The 23,019-nt window shown below is 36.5% G+C and overlaps 1 protein-coding gene across 1 annotated transcript in view; it reads left to right on the top strand.

Moving 5' to 3' along the window:
- Positions 1 to 23,019, top strand: part of LOC306881319 (CUGBP Elav-like family member 5) — a gene marked incomplete at its 5' end in the record, with an annotated part of 166,065 nt that overhangs the window by 111,099 nt on the left and 31,947 nt on the right. The window contains 2 exons of the mRNA XM_079435351.1: positions 17,737 to 17,865; positions 19,957 to 20,036. Of these exons, the coding sequence (XP_079291477.1) occupies positions 17,737 to 17,865; positions 19,957 to 20,036 (209 nt within the window). The remainder of the gene's footprint in view (positions 1 to 17,736; positions 17,866 to 19,956; positions 20,037 to 23,019) is intronic.

Below are 23,019 nucleotides of genomic sequence, written 5' to 3'. Positions count from 1 at the left end.
TGTTTAGTTTTTAAGTGTTCACCCTGTGCTCCATTATAGATACACATTATCCTGCAAGACAGTGAAACACCGGAGAACAGAAACAGGAAGGCGGAACAGATATGAACATCTCCTTTTTTCGTCTCTGTCGCTTCCTCTTTGTGTTTTATGAGAGCTGAAATTGTATTTGCGGTTGAAATGAAAGTGATAGGCAGAGACACAGTAATTATACATAATGATTTTTCCCAGCAGGCTCTGGGCTGCCCATGCCATTCCAAAGAGACACACTGCAGGGATGTGCGCGAGAGTCGTAGAAAATTACAGAAAATGGTTTTAATTATTTTGCTTCAATAGCGTCTGTCTGTTGCTTTCATAGAAAAGCTCCCTGGGATACAGTACTGCCGTTTTTAAATCATAATTTAAAAGGAACACCTTCCACCCTCATTATTTTTCCTGAAAAACAGAGTGATGAATAGTATTTCTCCATCTGGAGCTGTTTTCTGAGATGTATATCATGTCCCATCATGCCGTGCGCTTCCGCGTTTGCTGCGCTTTTCACGCTGTTGGGAGATATTTTTGGTCAGGTGTAAATTAGCGCGAGACGGGACGTAAAGAGAGAGCGTCTCTGTACTCTGACGGTTTACGGAACAGAATCACTTCTAATTTGAAAGGTTTTCTGGCTTATTATCAGTTTAAAGGAATAACTCACCCATGTAATTCACCTTCATATTTCTTCTAGCATGCTTAAACATCAATATAACCTTATTTTATTTTATTATTTCAATTATTTTATTGTATTTTGTGCTTTTTTCTTTTGTATTATAGTTTTATGTTGTTATTTTAGGGTAATCCTCTAGAGGATTCTATTCCCCAATTTATTTGGTTTTGTTTTATATTTTATTTTTTATTAATTAATTAATTTATTTTATTGTATAGAATTTTGTGGGGGGGGGGTTTCAGTTTCATATTTTGCTTTTTATTTTGTTCTGGTTTGTATTTTTTTACACAATATAACTTTACACAAACAGACTGATAATGTTTCCCATTTTATTTTATTTTGCAATAATGGCATGTTTTGATGGGATATTTTAAGCATGTATTAGCTGTGCTGCCAGCTGGTGTATTACAGTAAACACATTTTCTGCTCTGTTTATGCAAACTCGGGGACAGGTCGAGATGATTGTCTTTGGTTATCAACAGCATGCCACAGATGCTGTAAATGGACATTAAAGTGAAAATATCCCAGAATATCCTTTTTATTTACACCTGCCTCCCGATCCCATTTTTAGAAAATGCTAATAAAGCAGTACAAACATTAGGCAAATGCTTCTCATTAAATACAATGGCTCTATATAATCAAATGAGTGGTTTAACAACACTTCGTTAAACAAGCTTGTGTCATTCTTTTGCATGTTGAACATCTGAGCGACCCCGTAAATTTAGCAGGTATAATTGAGGTTGTTACAGCCTGATGCATGTTGGCCAAGTGTGGGTGTTTCCTGAGATAAATGGAAGATGCAAGCACTCATTGATCTGGCCGGCGCAGAGCGTGAAGGGCATGGAGACGTCCAGATTTACATCTGCGGTGGGAGCCGTTCTTTTTGAGTGTTTTTGAAGGAGAAAGACAAAGACAGAAAGTGTACGAGAGATTAACACAAGACTTTGATGGTTTGGTGTCTTTTAGACAAAAAAAAAAAAAACTAACTAAACACTTAAAACACCTCCTTTAGCATTAGCATGAAAGCCAGACTTTTGACTTTCAGACCAAGTCCAGGCCAAATAATTGCTTATTCTGATCAATAACTGCCTATTTAGACAGGAAGGGGCCGTGTTGTCCTACAAAACCACTTTTGGCTTTCATCAAAGTCAGGCTCACCATGTAGCTGTTTCCGGACTAAGAACCTGACTAAGGTTCAAGGTTTGTCAGGTTAGCATGATCCATTTAGCCATTGCTTGTAGATGCCATAACTGCAGTGTTCTGCTGCCAAAAAGCATCTTTCTGCATTCAGAAGGAGCTGTGCTTTCTGATGAAAAACATTAGGTTGAGATGGAGGTCCTGGGAGATGCTTTGGTACATGAGCAGTTGCAATTCTCACTATATGTGAGAGTCCTTTAATAGGAGAGAAAGGTTTTCATGAACCATTGAAACATCTGCTTTAATCCTTTTCTTGGCTTCCTGACATCTCAGAGAAAAGTGGCTAAATCTGAACTGCAAACCCTGAAACCAATTACTGCTGATCACTGTATTAATGTACAGTACACTGAGAGAGTATTCTGAAAGCTCATTAAAAGAATAGTTCACTCTATCTTATTCATCTTTTGTATTCCATTGAAAAAATAAAAATTGATACATTGATAATAATAATATATGAAATAATAATAATAATATATGAAAATAACTTGAAATTATTATTATTGTGGTGTAATAAATAATTATTTTATTATAATTTTATATTTTATTTGATCATTTTTATGTTGTTTTGTGTTTTTGTACAATATAACTTTTTAAAAACAGTTTCTATTGGGATTCTATTTGCCATTTTGTTTTGTTTTAATTTTTATTTTACTTTTATTTTATTTTATTTTAATATATTTGTATTTTGTTTTAATTGTTTTATATCAGTTATATTAAATTTATATTTTACACAATATAACTTTACATAATTTTGTTCCCCATTATTTTATTTTATTTTATTTTGCCATGCCATGCCAGTAAATAATGACAGATTTTTATTTTAGTTTAGTTTAGTTTATTTTGTCATGCCATTTATTTATGTATTTTATTTTATTTGCATTTATATTTTTAAATTGAAAATTAAGTTTTCTAGTATTCTTAAAAACTAAGGATGTGTGTGTGATAAAGGCCAGTCTCTATAATAATCACCTAGAATATATATAGGCAATTTACAGTTCACAGGGGTTGATGTGGCTTTTTTGTCCCTTGGCACTCAGCTCGACTGCTGTTGTGCATCACACACACACACACACACAGAGGCAGCAAATGAAAGTTTTTCATTTTGACACAAACAATCTGATGAATGATTGTCAATGAAGATGGAAGAAGATGTTATAGAATAGATAGGATGATTTTCAAGTGTCAATATATAGACACATATAACAGTGTCCACACACACCGCCTTAAGGGTGTGTGTGTGTGTGTGTGTGTGTGTGTGTGTTTGCGTGTTTATATACCTTGTGATTCCCATTACAGCACATGTCAGTATATGATAATATGAACAAATGAATTCATTTTCTCTCCATATTTGCCATCCGCACAGATTCATTACGAGCCTCTATTGCTTTGCTGGAACATGTGTGTTTTTTCCGTAAGCATCTCTGCTCCCTCATAAGGCCTGGTGTCAGGCCTTCATGAGATGATGGATGGGAGCTCCCGTCCGCTCTGTCTATTTGACTCCAGTGTGAGTTCATTCATGTTAAAGCGGCGCTGGGAATTCACATCTCGGCTCAGAAAGGTCTGCGTTTAGAGATCAGGTGTCAGCGCACGTCCACGAAAGACCCAACGTCATGCACACGCATGCTTCTGAGAACTGTGAAATGCTAACGTCTGTGGTTTGATTTAAGTATAAACAGGTGCAAAATATACTTTTGCACTTTCTTTGATCACAATTGGTCGTTTTAAAAAAAAAAATGCATTATTTTATTGTGAGCGTTTGCTGCGTTGCACAAATCAGCACTATTTTCTCATTTTGACCATCAGGATTGTAGTTACAGCACCTGTTCAGCAGGGAGTATCTGCAAACTAACTAACCATTGGTTGATTAGTTTAAAGTGAGTGAAAAGTGAAGTGAAAGTGACATACGGCCAAGTATGGTGACCCATACTCAGAATTCGTGCTCTGCATTTAACCCATCCAAAGTGCACACACACAGCAGTGAACACACACACCGTGAACACACACCCGGAGCAGTGGGCAGCCATTTATGCTGCGGCGCCCAGGGAGCAGTTCGGTGCCTTGCTCAAGGGGACCGCAGTCGTGGTATTGAGGGTGGAGAGAGCCCCACCTACAATCCCTGCCGGCCTGAGACTCAAACCCGCAACCTTTGGATTACGAGTCCGACTCTCTAACCATTAGGCCACGACTTCCCAAGATATGCTAGATATGCTCCCTGCTGGACAGGTGCTGTAACTACGTCACAATGTGGGCAAAATCCATCCATCTCAGGAAGCATCCGTGTGTTCTGACTAAATATAAAATGATTATTATATTATTATTATAGTAGACCTATTATCAGTAAGTTTATTTATTTATTTAGGATTTTTAATACAGTATGATCAGTCATATAGCACTTGCAAATTGAAGTTTATATAATAAGATTGTATTATATTAGATGTTTTGCTGGTTTATTTATTTATTTAGTAAAATAAGGAGTTTTAATACAGTATGATCAGTCACATGCTACTTGCAAACTAAAATGTATATGTAATAAAATGTTATATTAAATTGGATGTTTTGCAAGTTCTTATTTTAAACTTATTTATTTGTTTGTTTATTTATTTAATTATAGAGTTTGAATATGATATAATCAGTCACATGGCACTTGCAACAAAACTTAATAAATGTCATTGCATTTATTTGTCAGTGCTTTTATTTATTTTGTTATTAGGTGAAACAAATAGTTCACTGTCTGCTGCAAGAAATGTCCTTACAGTGTTGCAAGGCTGAATGAACCAGCTGAGCAGTTGCTCATTCCAAGTCACTATGGATTAATAAAAGTGCCTGCTAAATGACTCCATGTAGTTGCAGAGATGAAAGGGAATGAGAGCGGTTAACTCTCTGGATGTATTTTCAACCACCTTGATGGCTTTGTGTATGTTAGTGTGTTAAATCTGAGTGCACATACACCGCAATCAAACAAACCAATACATAACGCATCATTTATATAGTAATAAGTATCACCATGTTGTTGCTGTAGCTACTTCCACATTCTGTGTCATTTGAACACAATAGCATCTGAATATAACGTCCTTACAGAATCATCTATAAGGTGTTTCATGAACAAACATCACTACAGTACAGTTGTATTGTCATAGCAAGCTCACTGTATTCCCATAGAGCGGATGGTTTGATATGGAATAATTACACTCCAGCTCTGAGCGGGACCTTCCCAGCAGGCCATCTGAGACGGGCCTTACTGTGAGTGTGTGTGTGTGTGTGTGTGTGTGCTGGGCTCAGCTGGGAAGAGAGATTGAGCTGATCTGGTTTTATACAGGAGAGAGAGGAGGTTTGAGGAGCTCGGCTAGATTTCTCTGCTAAGATGAATATTTGATCCTCCTCACTTCTGAAATGACAGCATTACAGTAGATGAGAGGCGCGTCAGAGCATTTGCCATTCCGTTTTTAGTTTCTAGGACACAAGCTCCTTTCTCAATACCTGCACGTCCCCGGGCTTGACATGATATACCAACATTTCAGGAGATCATATATGAATGAATATCAGTTTTTATGCCATATGCTATTGAACACTATTCATTATTTAAGAATTTTAATATAAATAGTAACACATTAAATTAAAACATTCATAAGAAGTCTATAACTGTTATTCAGTAATGTAAACATTGCTTCAGGCTTTTTAAGTTAATTATTTAAGACAAGTAAACAGCTAGTAAGAAAATGAATAACAAAGACTCATCAAATAAAACCAACAAAAACTTAAATTTGTTAAACTGTCACCGTAATCTTTGAACTACTGATACTAAAAAGCAGTGTTATTTTAGTGTTATTTTTTAACGTTTTGAATTAGCGGAATTAGTTTTATTTATTTATTTATTTTAGTTTTTTTGTCATTTTTGGTATTGCTTTTTTTTTTCTTTTTTAGCTTTTTTTTTTAGGTCAGTTTTAGTAATTTTAGCAGTTTAACTCAATTTATTTAAGTTTGTTGCCATTTTTTACTCTGAAATATGTGACCCTGGAGCACAAAACCGGTCTTAAGTCTCTGGGGTATATTTGTAGCAATATCCAAAAATACATAGTATGGGTCAAAATGATAGATATTTCTTTTTTTCATTTATGCCAAAAATCAGTAGGTTATTAAGTAAAGATCATGTTCCATGACGATATTTTGTAAATTCCTTGCTTTCCTGTAGCTCAAATAGTAGAGTATGGCGCTAGCAACGCCAAGATCATGGGTTCGATTCCCAGGGAAAGCAAGAGCTGATTAAAATGTAAAAACTGTAATGTAACTGTAACTTGACTGCAATGTAAATCGCTTTGGATAAAAGCGTCTGCTAAATGCATAAATGTAAATATATAAAACTGTAAATATATGAAAATTTAATTTTTGATTAGTAATATGCATTGCTAAGAGCTTAATTTGGACAAATTTAAAGACGATTTTCTCAATATTTAGATTTTTTTTTGCACCCTCAGATTACAGATTTACAAATAGTTGTATCTCGGCCAAATATCTACCTATCCTGACAAACCATACATCAGCGGAAAGCTTATTTATTCAGCTTTCTCAATATCTCAATACCCTTATGACTGGTTTTGTGGTCCAGGGTCACATATGACTAGTATATTTTGCAAGGTAACATTAAAAGAGTTTGAGGTATCATAAAATGATTCAAACTCATGTCGACTTCATAAGTAGCTTGGATGAAGATTTGAAGATCTAAAGATTTGAATGAACATCAAATAGCTGTTCCATCTATACATGACTCATTCTGCTCTCATTTAATGTCTGTTTATGGCTGACTGAAGTTCCATCAGTGATTGATGTTTGGTGGTTTTGATCAGGGTTTGGGCTTAATGTCAGGGTTAATCTGAGGTTTAGCACTCAGAATTTAAACCCTCTATGCATGAAATGCACCACATTGTTTCTCTCCATGTAAAGCGCTGACTGTTCTCCTCACAGATTAAAGGTTTTTCTTTCTTTGTCTTTGTCTGCACACAAACACACACACACACACACACACACACACACACACACACACACACACACTTGAGCCGGTTTGATTTCTTTGTCAAGAGCAGGTTCATACTCCCGCCTCAGTCGAGAACAGACACATAAAGACTTGAAAGTCTGAAATCACGCTGTTCTGCAGATTTGTAGCGTTCACCTGCTGGACGGCCTGTCCCGGATCTGCAGCTGTGAGGAGTGTCTCTCGCTCCTGCTGTCTGTTGAGATTAGGGTGAAAAGGGCAGCTCATATATTCCTGTAGGAGTCTGTCGGTGAGGTCTTGTGCACTAAATTGCACCTAGATTATGACTTTTGTAAGAGTTGTAAATATCAGACTGGTCGGCAATACGGATGCTATTTTGAAATTATCGGGGGAAAAAACTAATAACCATGCAGCTTTAACAAAATTGTAGACCTATGATTTATGATATGATCCAAAACTTGACAGTCTTTACAATAGTAAATACACATTTTCTGTTTACAGTGCCCTCCAAAAGTATTGGAACAGTAAGGCCAATTCCTTTATTTTTGCTGTAGACTGTAAACATTTGGGTTTGACATCAAAAGATGAATATGAGATGAGAGAATAACATTTCAGCTTTTATTTACAGGTATTTTCATCTGGATCTGATACACAACTTAGAAGATAGCACCTTTTGTTTGAACCCACCCATTTTTCATGTTACCAAAAGTATTGGAACATGTGACTGACGTGTGTTTTGTTGCCCTGTTGTGTCATATTAATTGATTATTCAAACAATAAATAGCACTGAATGTCTGCACTCAGTTTCAGATCCGTGCAGACTGCATTTATAGTTAGTTAGACGCGTAACCAACATGAAAACCAGAGAGGTGTCTATGGGTGAAAAACGAGCAATTGTGAAGCTGAGAGAAGATGAAAAATGAATCAAACCATTGCACAAACACTGGCAATAGCAAGTACAACCATTTGGAATCTCATGAGGAAGAAAGAAACCACTGGTGTACTAAGTAACACACCTCAAGGAAACATATGCAGTTGATGACAGAAACATTGTGACAGCTGTAAAGAAAGACCCTAAAACAACTGTTAGTGACATCAGCAACAACCTCCAGAGGGCATGAGTGAAGGCATCACAATCTACTGTTCGCAGAAGACTTCATGAACAAAAGTGCAGAGGCTACACCAGAAGATGCAAACCACTCATTAGCAAGAAGAATAGGAGACGAGCCTCAAAAATTCTGGGACAATGTTTTATGGACTGATTTTACGGACCAAAGTGATGGAAAGGCTAAAGTTTGGAGAAAGAAAGGATCTGCTCATGATCCCAAACATACAAGCTCATCTGAAACACAGTGTACACAGGTGTACATTATAGTACACATTACACAAGTAATGTAACGGCTTGGGCTTTCATTGCTTCTTCTGGGACAGGCTCATTAATCTTCATTAATGATGTAACACATGATGGCAGCAGCAAAAATAACTCAGAAGTCTACAGAAATATTTTGGCTGACAATTTACAGAAAGATGAAACCAAACTGATTGGGAGATCCTTCATCATGCAGCAAGATAATGACCCAAAACACACTGCCAAAACAACAAAGGAGTTCATCAGGGGCAAGAAGTGGAAGGTTTTAGACTGGCCAAGTCAATCTCCACACTTAAACCCCGTAGAGTATGCATTTTACCTGATAAAGAAGAGACTGAAGGGAGTAACCCCCCAAAACTGAAAGAGGCTGCGGTGTAAGCCTGGAAAAGCATTAAAAGAAGAATGCAAAGGTTTGGTGATGTCAATGGGTCACAGGCTTGATGCAGTTATTGAAAGCAAAGTCTTTTTCACTTTAATCTGTGTTAATTATATCTGTTCCAATACTTTTGGTAACATGAAAAATGGGTGGGTTCAAACAAAAGGTGCTATCTTCTACGTTGTGTATCAGATCCAGATGAAAATACCTGGAAATAAAAGCTGAAATGTTAATCTCTCATCTCATATTCATCTTTTGATGTCAAACCCAAATGTTTTCAGTCTACAGCAAAATTAAAGGAATTTTGGAGGGCACTGTATGTGTGTGTGTGTGTGTTGAAATTGAAATAAATTGCAACCTAAAAATCAACCTAAAACTAGCTTGTTTCATTTGAGTAAAAAGTATTGTTAACTTCACTGAATCAATCTAAATAGAGTCATTTATACCAGCAAATTTTTGTATGAAATCAGATGGAAATAGCACTTTAAGATCACAATATATATCAAATGAATCGTGCAACCCGATTTACTAACTTTTGCACTTGTCAAATTTGCTCCATTATTTAACGTCCAAAAAAAACATGTCGGTAATTTGCACTGCTCTTAATAGATTGCATTGTTCATTATGGAAATGATTTGTCTGCATCTGTGTTCTTTATTGTGTGCATTGTTAGTAAATCACATGCAGAATTTTCCCCTCCCATCGGTACTTTTATAGAATTGCGCTCTAACACTAATTTGCCCAGTTTAGTAAATCTGGCCCGTATATATATAGTATGGGCCATGTATATGTATCTCATATGTTCACCAAGGCTGCATTTATTTGATTTTAAATACAGTAAAAACAATAATATTGTGAAATATTTTTTTACAATTTAAAGTAACATTTTCTATTGTAATGAATTTATATTTTTGTGGAAACTTTTATGCGTTTTGTTCAGATAAATAGAAAGTTCAAAAGGACAGCATTTATTTAAAAATAGAAATCTTTAGCAACGTTATAACTGGCTTTATTGTCACATTTGATCAAAATCGGTAATAATCTACTCTCATTTTTTTAAACGGGTGCAGATCATCTGGTTGCGTCTGATGTGATGTCACAGTGAAATGCTTTATAGATGAGGAACAGACAGATGAAGTGTCTGAGCACTGTAGAAAATCTCAGTGTTTCGTGGGGGTCGCTGCCCGCCGCTCTGTCATCATCAAACGCTGTTTGACAGACTCTAATGTCTCCTGATTTATTAATAAAGGCATTTATTTGATCTGTGGCAAGTTTTCTGTCAGTCTGAGGCAAACCGAGATTACATACTGAGCAAAAGAGTGTGCCTGTGTGTGTGTGTGTGCGTGTGTGTGAGAGGGAGTGTGTGTGTGTGTGTGTGTGTATGTGATCTCCTGTAGGTTGTATTATTTAAATGTGCCGTAAGCAATATTTTTATGGAACTGCACACAGAAAATGTCCCACTACCTGACACACATCACTGAAATAAGTGTCCTGAGAAATCACACCTGTCAGTGTGACAGCCCAAAAACACTCGATTGTTTAGTCAATCAGAAGTATTTGAGTTGGTCTCGGCCTGTAAGTCACATTGAGAGTTTTGGTTTGCTAACATCGGATTTGTTGACATGACTTTGTACAATGGGATTTTTGGAGAAATGAGGCAGTCTGCTTCAATAGCTAATGCTAGAAACATACTTCACGCAAATAAAAGTGGTCATCGGATGCAAAATTCTCAGGTTGTTTAAACATAAACAGAAGTGTGTGTACACATCCATCCTATAATGATAAAAATCCACCTAGTGTTTTTTTTTTTTAAATCCCTATTTAAAAATCCCTTTTCTCAAATCAGGCTATTCTGAGGTTCCTGTCAGAATGACGTAGTTCTGTACAGACCCCCTCCAACGAGAGTTGATTGACAAGACCGTCTTACCTTAGACCCGACCTGAGAGCGCTGAGAGCTGTCCGACTCCAGTGCAGGGGAAGACAAGATGTCTCAGATTAAGAGATTGAGGTGTTTTGTTGTTGGATGTAATAATGAATATAGCAGTCTTAATTTACTCCCGACATCTGAGCCGCTGAAGATGCAGAGGATTAACGTTACTTTCGTTTTAAAGTGAATGCGCTGATCCCCGATCTGCCTAAATGTGTTTATGTTCGTGCAAATCATTCGTGATCCAGCTTCATCTACAGAAGTGAGTATAATGTATTTTTATGAATCTTTGCAGATCGCCTTTCCTAATATGTGCTAGTTAGCCAGTTTTGCGGCTAAAGTGAACAGTACTGCTCGTCACCCCACGGCAGAGAGGGGCGGGGTCAGCAGAGTCATGAGCATTTAAAGGGACATGGACTAAAAAAGGGCTTGATGAAAACAGAGCTGATTTTGACAGGGTTAAGAAGGTGTTATTACACTACCATTGAGAAATTTTAACCAAATATGTTATAGACTTTTCATTAAGACCCTAAAGAATCATATCAACTTGTGGAAAATGGGCATCTGATGACCCCTTTAAAAATAAAGCGTTTTTGGCATAAAAAGCCATTTATTGGCATCGATTAGCATCCATAGAATCCATAGAATATAAAGGTTCTTTATAGTGCAAAAAGGTTCTTTAGATTATTTAAATGTTCTTCACTCTAAGGAAGAATTTTTTTTAAAGAATTGATCACTGCAAGTTTCTTTTGGGAACCAAAACCCAGATATTTTAGACAATTTAGAAATCCCAGCCAGGAAAAAGAGGGCATATTCTCACCCTATATAAACTCATCTTTCAGACGAGCTCCACACACACCACTTCCCATTTTTACTCCAATCCCCAATGGCACATTTTAAACATGTGTGTGTGTCCTTTATTGCCAAACAGGTCTTGAACATTAATGTTCCCTCCGGCACAAAGCAACAGAGCTCAGGACTGCACGCGTTTAACTCATCCTTGCATCATCTCTCCTTCCTTTCCCACTTTTCCCCGTGTCCCTTCAGCCTCTGCCATTTCTCCATTCTCTTCCACTCATTTCTCTGATGTCTTTCTCTTTCTTGTCTCTGAGAGCTCACAGAACTATAATTAATGGGTTTTTCCTCACACGTTAATGTACACGCTCCAAAGAAATGAAAAGGAAGTGCTTTTCCAATGCTTGAAAACCTATTCAGTAGCTCTGTTTTTAGACATCTTTTTAAAGTAATAGTTGTATTAAAACTAAAAAAAATATACTCACCCTCAGGCTATTCAAGATGAAGATGAGTTTGTGTCTTCATCAGAACAGATTTGGAGAAATGTAGCATTACATCACTTGCTTACCAATGGATCCTCTGCAGTGAATGGGTGCCATCAGAATGAGAGTCCAAACAGCTGATAAAAACATCACAATAATCCACATCACTCCAGTCCATCAATTAACATCTTGTGAAGTGAAAAGCTAAGTGTTTGTAAGAAACAAATCCATCAAGATGTATCATCAAGACGAACTTCAGACCATTGATTCCAGTTAAAATGAGTCCTCTAGCCACAATACAGCTTCATCCCATGAAAAAGTCATCTCATCTAAATCAGGAGAGAAATATGCACAGATAAAGCACCATTTACAAGCCAAAACCGTTCTAAACAAATATGTGGGTGTATTTTGATTTGAGAGACAACAGGAGATCGACTTTTTCACTGGAGGAAGTATGGATTATGGACTCATATTTTAGCCAGAAGTGACTGTTTATTACTTGTGGATTATGTTTTTATCAGTTGTTTGGACTCTGACGGCACCCATTCACTGCAGAGAATCCATTGGTGTGGAAGTGATGCTACATTTCTCAAAATTGGTTCCCATGAAGAAACTAATTTACATCTTGGATAGAGTATATTTTCAACAAATTTTCATTTTGTGGATGGAACTGTTCCTTTAAGGCATCAAATCATTCAGTTTCGAGGTGCCATGTGCATGTGTGTAAAGCAGCTCACTAGGTTTTGGAACAGAGCTGGTGTGTGTAGATTCCGACGAACCCCTGGGAGGGAGGGGCTAACAGATTAGACTCATGAATATTCAACATGCTAATGAGAAGCAAATGAGGGGGTCTGTACGGATAATTAGAATTGTGGCCAGCAGGATCTGGCACAAGAGAGAGAGAGAGAGAGAGAGACGCTTCAGTGATCTAATATAAATTGTAAATATGGTGTCTCTGTAGTATGTGTTTATTGACGGATAAGGTAATTTATCTGCATCATCAGCAATTGAGTGTGTCTGTCAATCAAAGTGACAGTTCCCGAGAGGAGCGTTTATTGCTCACAGGTTGCTCTGGAGATGCTGATGTTAAAATACATTCTTCTGTCCCAGTTTAATATGCAGAGACAACTTTTAAGTAAGGTTGATTTCCCAAAACACTGGGACTGTGGTGCTTACAAAACACTGTTGTTTGTTTGAGCATCTCATCTAGATGAACAGGATTATCAGTTAGTTTTAAGTGTTTAGGAGCTGTGCTATTCTGAGTGGTTGCACAATTCAGTTTTAATGGAGATTTTAGTTGCTTTCATCTAATCTCCTAAAATGACTCAATTCAATTTTATGGTCATTTTGTCTTGCAAATATAACTTTTTTCTTTTCAGAATTTTGCGTGGCTGATGTTTTACCTCTGATTTCTTAACAACACCCCAGGTGAATATAGTAAAAAGTTGAACTATTTATGCATATTGAACTATATGCATTTTTTTGACTTATTACAGTCAAAAGTTTTTTTTTTTTACTAACAGGATTTTGGCTGTCTCTTTTTATCATTCCATAAATCAAAAAATACTGGCAACAGCCAGGAATTAAATACATAAATAAATAAATTTTCACCATGTGTTTAGATAAAATGTGTAAAAACAAACCCCTCTGTAAAAACCTTCAAAATATAGATAGGAATTAATAGAATATAGAACTATAGTGAAATATAGAGCTAAAAATGTGGGGAATGTTGGGCAGCCCAGATCATTTGATGAAAAATCTTTGAGTTTATATTAAAATCTCAAAATGATTTCAGACTTGGGTATCTTGGCAGATCTAAGTCTGTTTTATTATTAACTAAAACTATTAAAAAAAAATTGTTGGTCATTTAAATTAAGCTGAAATAAGATAATAGTAGGTAAATATAAATATTAGATGAAAAACTTTTTAAACTTAATTGAACATTAGAAATGTTGCATTGACAACTAGTTTTAGTAATTAAATAATTAAAACTATATAAAAAAACTAAATATATATATAGAAATATTCAAATAAAAACTAAAATGACTTTATAGAACAGTGTATGAGACATTTTTGACAATGTAGATATGTGAGATTACTGTTTGATTTTCTCAGGAGAAACATCTGATAAATAGGAGACTTAAGCAAACGTGTACATTTATTCTCCATTTGTTTCCACTGCTGTCGAGAAGCCACAATTGAAATAACAAAGAGATTTCATTGTGATTTCTCTTTCCTACGAGTCCATTTCTAGAGAGCAACAGCACAAGTGAACCCAGCAGAATTTCAGCATATTGCCTGTGTTTCAGGCAGTGTGTGTGTGTGTCTCATTAAAGGCTACAGGTCACAGATCCGCAGCACTGCAACTCAACTGCAATAGTCTGCAACCAGCAGCGCAGAGAGACTGAGAGAGAGAGATCTCAAAGACTTACTGCCTCCAAAGCACTGAACACACACACTCACACACACACACACACACAGATGATGCAACTTGGATTCAAGGGTAAACAGCAGTGGGAATGCATGTTTGGATGGTAAGAGCGTGTGTGTCGCTGTGAGATGTTTGTATGTATGAGCGTTTCGGTGCCGAGAGTGTTGTTTTATACATGCTGTGCTGGTGTGTGTTTATTTCTGTATCTGTAACACAAGCAGCGCATCAACAACCTGACTCAAACTCAGAGCACGTACACACTACTGTTTACAGAACACAGAGAAAGCACTGATTTCAATTGGGATGCTTTGCAGCAAGGACAAACACCAGGATCTGTGACATGTGGTCAACGGTTCACAATCTGATGGAGATCCACCGACCAATGAGAATTTGAGAGCTCCACTTTTAAAAATCAGACTCATTATGATATTTCTGATACATATTTCAAACTGACCCGACTCCTGCCACACCCTTAAAATGAATCTCACACACACAGACACACGTACAGTTGTGGTCAGAATTATTGGAACCCTTGGTAAATATGATCAAAGAAGACTGTGAAAATTAACCTGCTTTGTTAATCCTTTTGATCTTTTATTTAAAAAAATCACAAAAATCTAACCTTTCATTGGATAATAAGAATTTAAAATGGGGGGAAATATCATTATGAAATAAATGTTTTTCTCTGATACACATTGGCCACAATTAACGGCACCCTTTTATTCAATACTTTTTGAAACCTCCATTTGCCAGTTTAACAGCTCTAAATCTTCTCCTATAATGCCTGATGAGGTTAGAGAACACCTGACAAGAGATCAGAGACCATTCCTTCATCCAGAATCACTCCAGATCCTTCAGATTCACAGCTTCTTCTCTTCAGTTCACCTCACTCATTTTCTACAGGGTTCAGGTCAGAGGACTAGAATGGCCAGCAGAAGCTTGGTTTTGTGCTCAGTGACCCATTTTTGTGTTGTTTTTGAGGTTTGTGTTTGGATTATTGTACGGTTGGAAGATCCAAACATGGCCCATTATAAGATTTCTAACAGAGTCAGTCACTTATTGATTTTTTATCTGTTGGTATTTGATAGAATCCATGATGCCATGTGTCTGAACAAGATGTCCAGGACCTCCAGCAGAAATATAGGCCCACAACATCACAAATACAGCAGTATATTTCATTGTACACATGGGGTACTTTTTATCCCTGTGTTCACCAAACCCATCTTGAGTGTTTGCTGCTAAAAAGCTCATTTTTTAGTTTCATCTGACCATAGAAGCCAGTCCCATTTGAAGTTCCAGTCGTGTCTGATAACTGAATATGCTGGAGTTTGTTTTTGGATGAGCTAGGAGAATTTTTCTTGAAATCCTCCCAAACAACATGTGCTGATGTAGGGGCTGTTTGACCATTTTTTTTTAAGGTTTTCTGACCCCGAGACTCAACTATTTTCTGCAATTCTCCAGCTGTGGTCCTTGGAGAGTCTTTAGCCACTCAAACTCTCCTCTTCACCGGGCATTAGGACGATATAGACACACGTCCTCTTCCAGGCAGTTTAGTAACATTTTCTGTTGATTGGAAATTCTTAATTATTGCCCTGATGGTGGAAATGGGAATGTTCACTGCTCTAGCTCTTTTCTTAAAGCCACTTCACTAATTTGTGAAGCTCAATTATCTTTTGCTGCACATCAGAAATATATTCTTTGTTTTTTCTCATTGTGATGGATGATTAAGGGAATTTGGGCTTTGTTTTCCCTACTATTTATATTTCTGTGAAACAGGAAGCCATGGCTGGATAATTTCATGTTCATAATCACCCTAGAGTGCTCAAAATTGTGAATATGAATGGGAGTATACTTCAGAGATATTTTACTCTTAAGAATTTCTAGGGGTGCCAATAATTGTGTCCAACGTGTGTTTGAGAAAAACATTTATTTCATAAAGATATTTCCCCCCATTTTAAATTCTTATTATCCAATGAAAGGTTAGCTTTTTGTGAATTTTTTAAATAAAAGATCAAAAGGATTAACAAAGCAGGTTAATTTTCACAGTCTTCTTTGATCATATTTACCAAGGGTTTCAATATTTCTGACCACAACTGTATATATGTATGTATATTAATCATCATAATAGGTATGATTTACAGCGTATTTTAAATATGTTTAATATTTAACATGTTTAAATATCAAATCATTATATATAAATAAAATCATATATACAATTTTATATTTATATTTAAAATAAAATAAAAATTAATAAAACACAATACAACTTTAACTAAATTTCAAATGTAAAAATTTAAATATTCAAATAAAGACTAATAATATCTCAGGGATCCTAAAATAACATTAAAAACAGTAAAACAAATCTTAATAGTTCAAACTATACTTGCCAAATATATTTGCATGTAATTAATACTGTGATAAGGTGTTACAGTGCTGGGATGCTTGTGAGTGTTTTCTACAGCTAAGTGAAAGCTTCACAGCTGTAACACATCCCAGAGGAGAGCTTAGTGAAGGATGTGTAGCCTTTACTGTTTTCATCAGGGCCATGAAGTGTGTGTGTGTGTGTGTGTGTGTCCAGGTTCTGGCCTTGCATAGCTCTTGATGGCGTTTTACTGATGCTTTATATAGACGCAGCTCTCCGTCTGTGTCTCTGGCCGTTAGTGTGTTGCTGTATATAGCTCAGTGCTGATGGGGAGAGACCAGACCTGGACTCATAAAGATGATAAAGTCTGCTGCAGCGTCAGGCCTGGACAATCGCAGAGGCTGTCACATGCACAAACCAGAGCTTATGATAGAATTCAGACTCTAGTATGTTTTAACATGTTTTACAAACTAAAAATATTTCTGTAACATATTTTACTGTTGTTGTTTTTTTTTTTTTACTATTTAATTTATTTTTATGCATTTAAAAAAATATATAAATGTCTAAAATATTTTTAGTATTTGCACTGTGATATTTGCGTTATTTAATTTTATTCATAAGTATAGCCTATGACAAAAAAGCTTCTTTTGTGAATGTGTTTACATATTTTTTGAGTTATTTATTTTTATGTATTTGTTAAAACATATCTAAATATCATGTATTATACATTATATAATATATATTTTGATTCTGACATCATTTAGTGAATCTGATGTGATTTAGTAACTGCTCTGATTCAGTGAATCATTCGTTACAGTGATTCAAACGGTTAAGTGGCAGTTGGTGAGTCTTTTTAAAGAATCAGCTCAAAAGAGTCATTTGTTCATCAGTGTTATTTGTCGTATAGTAGTTTTTAAGTGCAACCAACAAAGATTGTTATTAATTGTCTTGGGATTATTTGATAGTATCCAGGACACTATGATTCAGTCTGCAAACTGCAAAATGGATTTTTGTGGCTTAAATATCTAATCTTCTCTATGATTTCCTGCCATTTTTTGTGTGCGAAGAAGATACAATAGAGGTTTATATTCTCTTTGTGTGTTTGTGTTTCAGAGGACAGGAAGCTGTTTGTGGGCATGTTGAATAAGCAGCAGACGGAAGAGGACGTGTACCGCCTGTTTGAGCCCTACGGAGTGATTGAAGAGTGCACCGTATTACGAGGCCCTGATGGAAACAGTAAAGGTGAGTTTTAGTTCCTCCTTTCATCTCTCTTCAGCATTCACAGCAGTTAGTGACGACGCTAGTGAATGACAGACATCCGAGTGTCTTTCAGGGTAAAGTCTGAGGTGTATTTTACATTCTGAGCTGATGAAAAAAATAGTGACCTTCTACAGAAAAAGACAAAGTCAAAACAAACAAACAGAAAAGCAGCGTTCAATCTTGAGCAGAAGTGCTTTCATTTACACATTCAATTTCATCACGTCAGTCTATTCGAACACGTGCACGTCAAGCCGACATGTGATGGGGTTTCTCAGAGCTAACATGGCAGAATCCATTCTGGAGGGTCAAACCCCAGCTTGGTCCGGGCAGGAATTACTTACACAGACTGCGATCGCTGTGTCCATTAAGGGAGAGCAAGAGAGGAGTTAGGTCAGAGAGGTCAATCGTGTTTGAAAAGTGTGAAGAGAGAAACGACGTGAGAGGTTTTGAACTCAACACGAAATCTTGAAGATTTGATGATCAGCTGCACCGTTCGATCACAGACCCTCATATTTATATGGACAAGAAATTATGAAATTATGATACATGTAATATCTGTAACATGTAACACTCTATCTCCAATAATATGTCTTAGTAAGACGATTTTAAATGCTTAGTTCTATGATCAAAACATACAATGCAATGCAATACAATGATGATTGAGAGATGAACAAATAAATATTCATCAAAAGCCCGATGATCATATTTGAGACTCATGATTTTTTTTAAACAATATTGTATTTACAATCAAGTAAATTTAAGCTATTATTTTCGTGTTTACTTTACAAAAATCAGTAAAGATTTGACTGAATGAGCTGAAGGTGGACATTTGTTTATTACACTAAAAGGCCTTTTACTTGCTAAAATATCTAAACTATTAATCAGACGTCAGAAGGCATGGAGTAGATTGTGTACAATAGGTTTTTCAGCAAAGTTTTGATCATGTCGATCATTTAGAGCCTTAGAAATTTGCATTTCAAATACAGTACAGTAAGCTTTATGGGGTTAGAAATAGGGATGGGCATTTTTGGCAATTTCTTATTTCGATCAGCATAGGTTTCAAAAACAATTAATCGAGTACTCGGGGGGCGGGGCATGGTCGTAATGAGAGATAATGAAAATATCTGAAGACTGTTATGAAAATGAATGTTAAAAATAAAAATATGACATGAAAACATGTCTATGAAAACATGAAGAGAAATGCAAGAGAGAGAGAGAGAGCTCCCGCCGTGACGCGTTTTCAACAACACGCTGAAACACTGGTAAGGACAGAATTCACTATAGATTTCACATTCTATAAAGTTCTCATTATAATGCTTAGGTCATTAATGTTTATGGCAGATTTGTGCTATATTTTCATCTACATTATCAAGTGATTCCTAAAATCGCCTGCATGTTTTCGAAGCCATAGTACGAAAACTATTTTAATTGAAGTATGCCTACTGTTGAACAAATATGACGAAAAAAATCACTGCTGCATTATTATAGGATCAGTATTTTTTTGAAAGACCATCTCAAATAACTCATTCAGTATCGGGCATTGCATTTGAGCATGAAACTAAATACTGGTAATATGCAACGCATTCAGCTGCATGTAAATAAATGTTAATATCCCAACGCATCCTATATTAGATTAATCAGATATGTATGTAACTAACCCAGACATCACGACGTGACTTCAAAGTCAAGCTTCTCTCTCTTCTCACGTCTATACTTTGAACCGCATGCTCTTGCAAGCTAAACAATCAGAGCTCAGGGTGTCGCACAAAGTGCTGCTATAACCAATCAGATTTTGTTTTTTTTCCACGATCATCGCTGTCACGGCCGAGTACTCGAGTACTCGATCGCTGTTGCACATCCAGTACCTCATTAAATAAATCATGCACAGTGCATATATGGATAATATGGTGCTCTAAGAAAGTAAAATGAGTGTTTTATTTGTGTGCATGTACACGTCTTCTCTCTCTCATCTCCAGTGTTGCATTCAACAGAGACACACACTCCCTGCTGATAACCTCCACCGGTCTTCCTCATTATTTCTCTGCTCTTCTTTTGTTTGTGTGTGGTTTGCAGGTTGTGCCTTTGTAAAGTTTTCAACACACACCGAGGCTCAGTCTGCCATCAGCGGGCTGCACGGGAGTCAGACCATGCCTGTGAGTACAATCACACACTATTATTCATGCAGCTTTTATAAGATCGTACTAATTGAGATATGAGGTACTTTTAAACATTCATTCAAAAGGTAAATGACCTATAATGTTCACTTTCACCTATACATTCATATGCATTTTCACCTAAAATGTTGAACAAGTTAATGGACACAATAGCATTTGTGAACACACACGTTCATGTAACAGCGAGCGCACACATGCACTGCGGATGCTGAAGGCAGAGCTGCTGTCATGTGTTGAGCTCAAACAGCTTCAGTGCCAATATAAGTGCAAATGAACTGCTGTCAGTCTCAATTTCATCTTATACCTTCTCTTCTGAATGGAGTACTAGCTTATTGCAAGCATATAAATGTTAATTTGTATGTAAGCATAATATTAATTTTAATAGCTAAACTAGAAATTAGTTACGCTATTATTTTTAATATATCTTTTTTTTTTATAGTAGTTTACAGTAGTTTTATTTCATCTTAAAATTGTAAATCTTTATGAATTGACTAAATGAATATTTAATTTGCACAAAGATGATAATCTTAATAATCTTAATCCACCTAATTAGGTGGACTGCATAATATAAATTTTAATATTTAAAGTTATTAAACAGCATTCGTGTTACTCTTTTTACGAAGTATATAGTTAGACTACAATCTGCTAATGAAAAGTAGCTAATTAAAGTGCCATATTTTTTTTACATATATCGAAATAACAAACTATATACAGTTTAAACATCTTAAACCATATCATAAAAGTTGATCACAAAATTCAATTTTAGTCTGTTTCTCACTAGTCTCAGCCTCAGACGAATGTTGGCTAAACGTCTGATGCATATGTCACACAAAAGTGGAAACACTTCAGGAGCTTCGAAGTCGTCCTCTGATTTGTTGAATTATACAGGATTTCTGGGAGACGTATGTGTCGCATTCTTTAACGCTCCACCTGGAAACAAAGATGCCGTTTCGCCAAACCCCCTCATGAAAGAAGAAAACCGTCGTGTTTACAACTGTGACAACAAACGCTTATCAGGATCAAATAAACGCTGGATTTTCAAAAGTATGTGAAAACTTTAAAGTTTGCGGCATAGAATCTTTAAAATACGTCCGAGAGATTTACACACCGGTCTGTTATTGTGGTGACATTTCCACGCCCCGAAACGTGACGCTGAACAAAACGAACTGTGATTGGTTGCTTGACATGTCGCTCATACGGCCTCATGGGTGGGCCTTGGCCAATGAAAGCTACAATGAAGTGCTTTTTTTTAAAGCACTTTAGTCACAGTTGGGGTCTAATTGCATGCAAAAGATCCACTATTATAACTCGTATTTTATCCTTCACAGAACAAGTCGTACAGGTTTGAAATGTCATGAGGTTGGATTAATAGCGACATAATTTCTCAGAATTCCACAGTTTTCTGTCAAAATCAGCACAGAAAATGCTGCAGATTCCTCACGCGCCATCTGGGTATTCCTTACTCAGAAAATGCACAATATACATCCTGCACACTACAATATAGCATACAAGCAGTATGTTAGTATGCTATTCTGAACATTCCCTCTCTATTCTACAGCTCTCACTCTCTTTATCACACCCATTCTCCCTTCTGCATGTTTTCCAACCTCTCTCTCACTCTCTCTCTCTCTCTCTCTCTGAGGTTCAGATGAATAATTCCTCTGCCACACATTGAAAGGACAGATAAAGAGGTGTATTTCTCCATCCCCAGAGAGCAGGACAAGAAGTAGAGAGAAAGAGAAGGAGAGGGAGGAGTAGAGATGATCAAACTGAGGGAAAAAACACTCAGACAGCGTCTAACTGTCACAGAGACGAAAGACAGGTAGAGAAATGTCTCTGATGAACCACTGTAAATGTGTGTTTGGAGATCAGCTCAACCTTGAGAGTAATTATCCTCAAATGAACGTTCAAGGCCGTATCTCACCCTCACACACACTTTGCATACTGATAATTAAAAGCATTTACATACTCGACGACAGAATGGATGAGTGAGAGAAATGAGTTTGAATGGCCTACGCAGCCAAGATTTTAAAGGAACAGTTCACCAAAAATTTAAATTTGATGAAATGTACTCATCCTCAGGCCATTGAAGATGTAGATGACTTTGTTTCTTCATCAGAACAGATTTGGAGCAATGTAGCATTCCATCACTTACTCACCGTTGGATTCTCTGCAGTGAATGGGTGCCGTCAGAATAAGAGTCCAAACAGCTGATAAAAACATAACAATAATCCACAAGTAATCCACACCACTCCAGTCCATCAGTTAACGTCTTGTGACAAACAAATTCAAAACTGCTGCTTTTGGCTGAAATACGACCCCTCTATCCATAACATTGCTTTCTCCAGTGAAAAAAGTCCAACTCGTCTGAATCAGGAGATCAAGCACCATTTACATGCAGAAAAACAGTCCAAAACAGTTCTAAACACATACATTTAGGTGGATTTTGATGTGAGAGGACAACAGGGGATGTACTCTTTCACTGGGGGGAGCGCTATTATGGATTATTAACCAAATTGATGGATTTAAAGTTGGATTGATTTGTTTCTTACAAACACACATCTTTTTGCTTCACAAGACGTTAATTGATGAACTGGAGTGGTGTGGATTGCTTGTGGATTATTGTGATGTTTCTATCAGATGTTTGAACTCTCATTCTGACGGCACCCATTCACTGCAGAGGATCCACTGGTGAGCAAGTGATTTAATGCTAGATTTCTCCAAATCTTATGAAAAAACAAAGTCATCTACATCTTGGATGGCCTGAGGGTAAGTACGTTTTTTGCAAATTTTCATTTTTGGGTGAATGAGACTAGTTTCCCCGTGGAGGTCAGATAAATGTGTGTTTTATAGACTTGCTTTGTGACTTTAATTCTGCCTGAATCAAACAAGTCTGTAATTTTCCTGCACAAAATTACAGAGCAAATGACTTGCTCTGAGAAATCTAATCCCGTCCGGACAG

This window comes from Barbus barbus (genome assembly GCF_936440315.1).
Source record: "Barbus barbus genome assembly, chromosome: 15".
In the NCBI taxonomy this organism is placed as follows: Eukaryota; Metazoa; Chordata; class Actinopteri; order Cypriniformes; family Cyprinidae; genus Barbus; species Barbus barbus.
Note: the sequence above shows the minus strand (reverse complement) of the source record. Positions and strands in the feature narration are given on the sequence as shown.